The 5,000-nt window shown below is 34.1% G+C and overlaps 1 protein-coding gene across 1 annotated transcript in view; it reads left to right on the top strand.

Moving 5' to 3' along the window:
- Positions 1-4,204, top strand: part of LOC113821704 (F-box/WD repeat-containing protein 7) — a gene marked incomplete at its 3' end in the record, with an annotated part of 24,191 nt that extends 19,987 nt beyond the window's left edge. Inside the window, 7 exon segments of the mRNA XM_070144957.1 lie at positions 998-1,077; positions 1,517-1,673; positions 1,913-2,182; positions 2,290-2,469; positions 2,927-3,108; positions 3,443-3,668; positions 3,994-4,204. Of these exon segments, the coding sequence (XP_070001058.1) occupies positions 998-1,077; positions 1,517-1,673; positions 1,913-2,182; positions 2,290-2,469; positions 2,927-3,108; positions 3,443-3,668; positions 3,994-4,204 (1,306 nt within the window).
- Between the last annotated feature and the right edge of the window lie 796 nt (positions 4,205-5,000).

Genomic DNA, 5,000 nt, shown 5'->3' with positions numbered 1-5,000 from the left:
TCCATGAAGGGATTAAAACCAGAATTGCAGAGCATTTTAAGTCCCCAGTTGCTCTTGTTATGGCTTGTGATTATGCAACACATACTCTCAGTGAAGTGATTAACACTAAGTTTCCCTTCTCAGACTCAGCTCTGGTCTCTGAGATGCCTCCAGCTACCAAAGCCCATATATTAGTTTTGATAAACTTCCCCTTGCTTAACATGTACAGCTTGGCTTCAGGATTTAATTGACAAAATGAAGCCCTATTACTTATGCCCCTAATGTGAATTCTAATGATTTTAGGTTAAAGGATTGAAAAATTATGGAGGCAACAAAAACATTGGACTGATTAGACATCCCACTGATCTGTCTGTATTGTTGTGTCAATCATGTGTCAGAAATATGTTTTTTTTATGTATTTTTTGTTTTGGTAGAAATAATATGCCATCAAGCTGTTCTTATTGATATAACTTTACAATATAATTTACCAAGATAATCCTTCAATTGAATTTGGTTCCAGAGCCAGATGATGTAGCTGGAACCCTAGGCTTTAGGATTTGATGATATTGTATATTATGGATCTCTTTTGTTTTTCAGTGGTTCAGGTCCACGAGTTAAGATAACCTGAATTAGCAACAATTTTTTTTTTTTTTTTGAAAGCTACTGGGTTTGATCTTCACGTTTTTGCTTTATAAAAGCATACAAGAATAGTAAATGTATATTACGTACCTTCATCTTTGAAAATAACTTTTAACAAGATGAGATTCTTGCAAAACAAAATGTTATTTGTCTATGAATTTGCTTGTCTGTTTCACCAAACTATTTAGTACTTAAGATAGCCAACCACATATTCCTTTGATTGCTGTAAAGTGCTTGTTTTAGAAAATAATTCCTATGTATTATTTGTGTCTCAGGTACTCAACAGATGTATAATAATGTGAAATCTTTCACTCAAAAATGCATTTATATTTTTTACAGATTGGTTATATACTAACCCTCCTTACCTGTTTATTTTCAGGTTAAACGGAAATCTGAAGTTTGTTCTGACTCCAAAGGAGTTTGTCCTGTAAAGAAATCTTGTAAAGCTGTGGAGGACAGGTAATTTGGTTGACTTTAGTGTCTTTTTTATATATATATATATATATATATATATATATATATATATATATATATATATATATATATATATATATATATATAAATTCAGGAAATGAAAGAAGTATGATTAAAAGAACAAGTTAGCAAACTTTGTATTGAGATTTTTAAAATGTAAGGTGAAGACCTATACTCATTATAAATATGTCTCTACCTAAATTATCAGTTCCTTAAGTTTTAGTAGAACAATATTATATTTGTTCAAATAATGATTGTATGTATGATCATAAAAGGGGTCTTTCATAAAGTGGTTGATGATATTGATCATTGGTATTGTCATTAAACATATTGCTGTTTGATATGTAAATAGACCATTGGGAAATCATCTGCATTATTGAATATTATTTATGTCATTATGACTTGATATAATGTTCTTTTTCAGTGGTGAAAGCAGTCGCAGAAAAGTTTGTGCATTGGCAGCTCGCAAGGTATCCCCTCCAGCGGGCCTTAAGTCATGGCTGGCCAAGTACCAGACTTGGTCACCTGCACAAAAGCTTCATGCTCTAGATTCGTTAATAGATGTTTGTGATCTGAACCAAGTGAGTATAATTGCGTTTGTGAGATAGTGCTATTGCATATATTGATAGCAGATGCAAAAGAGTCTCGGCCAAAGATTCTCAAAACAGATTTTGCTGTCATTGATTTAGTTGTCAATTTTTGAATACATAAAAAAATGTCACTGATTTCTATTTCTTCAGAAAAAAACTTTCTTATTGTTAAAATTCTTTCATATTTGATGTTAATCTGTTACAACAATGAAATGTGCTTTGTCCAACAGGTAAGGCACATCCATGAGATTATCCTCCCGCAGTTTCAGCGAGATTTCATTTCTTTATTGCCAAAGGAGTTGGCTCTCTATGTCCTTAGCTTCCTGCCCCCAAAAGATCTCTTAAGAGCAGCCCAGACTTGTAAATACTGGAACATCCTGGCTGCAGACAACCTACTCTGGAGAGAAAAGTGTCGTGAGGCTGGAATTGAGGATCATGTTGTTTTTATGGACCGAAGACGGAAAAAGGGTACAAGTGTGAGCCATGTATCACCATTTAAGGTAGGGATGAGTATTTTTTTGTGAAAATGAAAGACAATTGAAATACGGTTGTAAAGTTTACTGACTGATACTGGAATTTTGCATACTAATGAGGCACCATGTTTCAGGCGGCATTTATGCGACAACATAGGATAGAAACTAATTGGCGTGTAGCTAAGCTACGGTCACCACGGGTATTGAAAGGCCATGATGACCATGTCATCACATGCCTACAGTTTTGCGGAAATATAATTGTATCAGGTTCAGATGATAACACACTGAAAGTATGGAATGCAACATCTGGGAAGGTTAGTAGTTTACTGTTTAAGAATTTGAAAAAGGCCTGAGGGATATTGTAGGTCTCATTTTTATTATTGTTATTTTTAAAACTTTATAAAGCATGGGTTATAGAAATCTTTGTCTTTATCATACCTCAGAAATACAAAAGTGATCTTCATGAAAATGAAATAAAAGAAGGAATATTTCTTTTGGTATTGGAAGGTGTTAGAACACAAAAAGAAATGAACTTGTTCTGAGCAGGCAGACACTGTTTATCATAAATACTTGCTAGTCTGTACAAAGTTACAGATGGATATTAAAGGACAAAAAACACAGATATATGCCCTTATTTTTTTGTCTTTTTAATACCATGGGAGTTTCATTTTCATTACACAGATATATATTGCTTCTTGAGAATAGATACGTATCTTTTTGCAATTAGCAACCAAAACTTGTATTTATTTTTTACAACCTATTATATTTCAGTGTATGAGAACACTAACTGGGCACACAGGAGGTGTTTGGTCATCTCAGATGTCTGGTAATCGTATAGTAAGTGGTAGTACGGACCGAACACTTCGTGTTTGGAATGCTGAGACAGGGGAATGTATACATACATTGTATGGCCATACATCCACTGTCAGATGTCTCCATCTACATGCCAATAAGTAAGTTGTTGTGTATTTATAGACTTTCTTTATTGTATTATCATTGACAGTAACTAATTATTTGTAATCAATTATTGTCATCAACAAATATATGCATATTGTAGTAAATAAAAAAATATATTTGCATGTAGGTGATCTCACAGACAGAGAATTTATATATGTTTGAGTAGAAAATTAACATAGACTTAATTTTATCTGAATTTTATTGCCCCAAGAGTCCAAGTAAACTCTTTAATCAGTTTGACTTTAGTTTCCAAACTACAGAAAAAGGTGAACCATTAAAAGCATTATGTATATGTAAGATTGATTAGATTTTTTTCATTTGCACTTTCAGAGTTGTCAGTGGGTCTCGGGATGCTACTTTAAGAGTTTGGGACGTGGTAACAGGAGCTTGTGAACATGTTCTTGTGGGCCATGTGGCAGCTGTGAGATGTGTTCAATACAATGGGAGGCTAGTAGTTTCAGGGGCATATGACTACATGGTCAAAGTGTGGAACCCTGATCGAGAAGAATGTTTGTATACTCTACAGGGACACACAAATCGAGTTTACTCTTTACAGGTAATGACTACAAATTGGTTATTTTGTAAAAAAAAAAAAAATTGTGTGTGCGTGTGTGTGTGCATGCGTGCGTGCGTGTGTGTGTCATAACTGTTTGTTCTTGAATAAATTATAGTTGATATTCATATCCACATCGGCATCATAGATGGAGAAAAATATGGTTTTCATATATCACTTTCTTTGTATCTCAAACAAAAAGTTGGAAAAAGTTGAATGAATATAATTGCTATAGACAAAGTTCCAACTACATGTCTTGAATATTACAAATTGATGGTATTTTTTTGCTGTATGCATTTTAATATTAACTGATCTTTTTGTTTATCAGTTTGACGGGTTACATGTGGTTAGCGGGTCCTTGGATACAAGTATCAGAGTGTGGGATGTGGAGACGGGACAGTGTAGACACACGCTAATGGGCCACCAAAGTCTAACCTCGGGAATGGAGCTCAAAAACAACATACTCATATCAGGAAATGCAGATTCGACAGTTAAAGTTTGGGATATTGTCACTGGGCAGTGTCTTCAAACTCTCTCAGGTGAGTGTTTGTAATGTTACCATTATTACCATTTTCTGATTAAACATTTAAATATTCTATTCTGCTTGTCATCAGACTACACATTTCTGCAAAACAAGGCATGGAGCCTGCAAATATTATACAGTTTGTTGGAATTTCTGTTTTTGTCTTTACACTTTAGCAGTATGCCATTATATGAAAGAAGGATTATAGATTGTTATTAGATTGAGATAGTGATGGCATGAGATTCATGTCTCTGATGAGATGGCCATGGTAATCAGCATGGCATTACATACATATATACCTACTGGGTTAATCCATTCTTTTCCAGTGGAAAGATACATTTTTAATATGTACTATAAATTCTGCCCTTGGAAATATTTTCTTAACTAACTTGATAGTTATTCATATGTCTTAGATGCAGTACCATGCGTGACTACAAACAAAAAGCTTTGGACTTATCCTGAATTTTATGGCTTTGTTATTTATTGAGATTTCTTTAAGTAGCTTGCAGGGGATACTGGCTTTGTGATTTAAGGAGTAGTTGAGTGTGTGTATTAGTTCTTACCCTGAATCATGGCATACTAACTACTTTACCCATCGGCAATCTCTCGTTGATGATACAGGTATAAGATACAGTGTTGAAAATTTTGGGTTACTATGTACACAGTGCATGAATTCATTCTTCAGTGGATCCTCCTCCAGATGTTTAACTAGCCATTATATCATAAACCTTTTAGAGATAAAAATAGATTTGCCAGTTGGTCCTCCAGACAAGTAGTAGTACCAACCATCTGGCCCTTCAGAAAAGTTTTGT

The sequence above is a fragment of the Penaeus vannamei genome, chromosome 33 (assembly GCF_042767895.1).
Source record: "Penaeus vannamei isolate JL-2024 chromosome 33, ASM4276789v1, whole genome shotgun sequence".
Lineage (NCBI taxonomy): Eukaryota > Metazoa > Arthropoda > Malacostraca > Decapoda > Penaeidae > Penaeus > Penaeus vannamei.
Note: the sequence above shows the minus strand (reverse complement) of the source record. Positions and strands in the feature narration are given on the sequence as shown.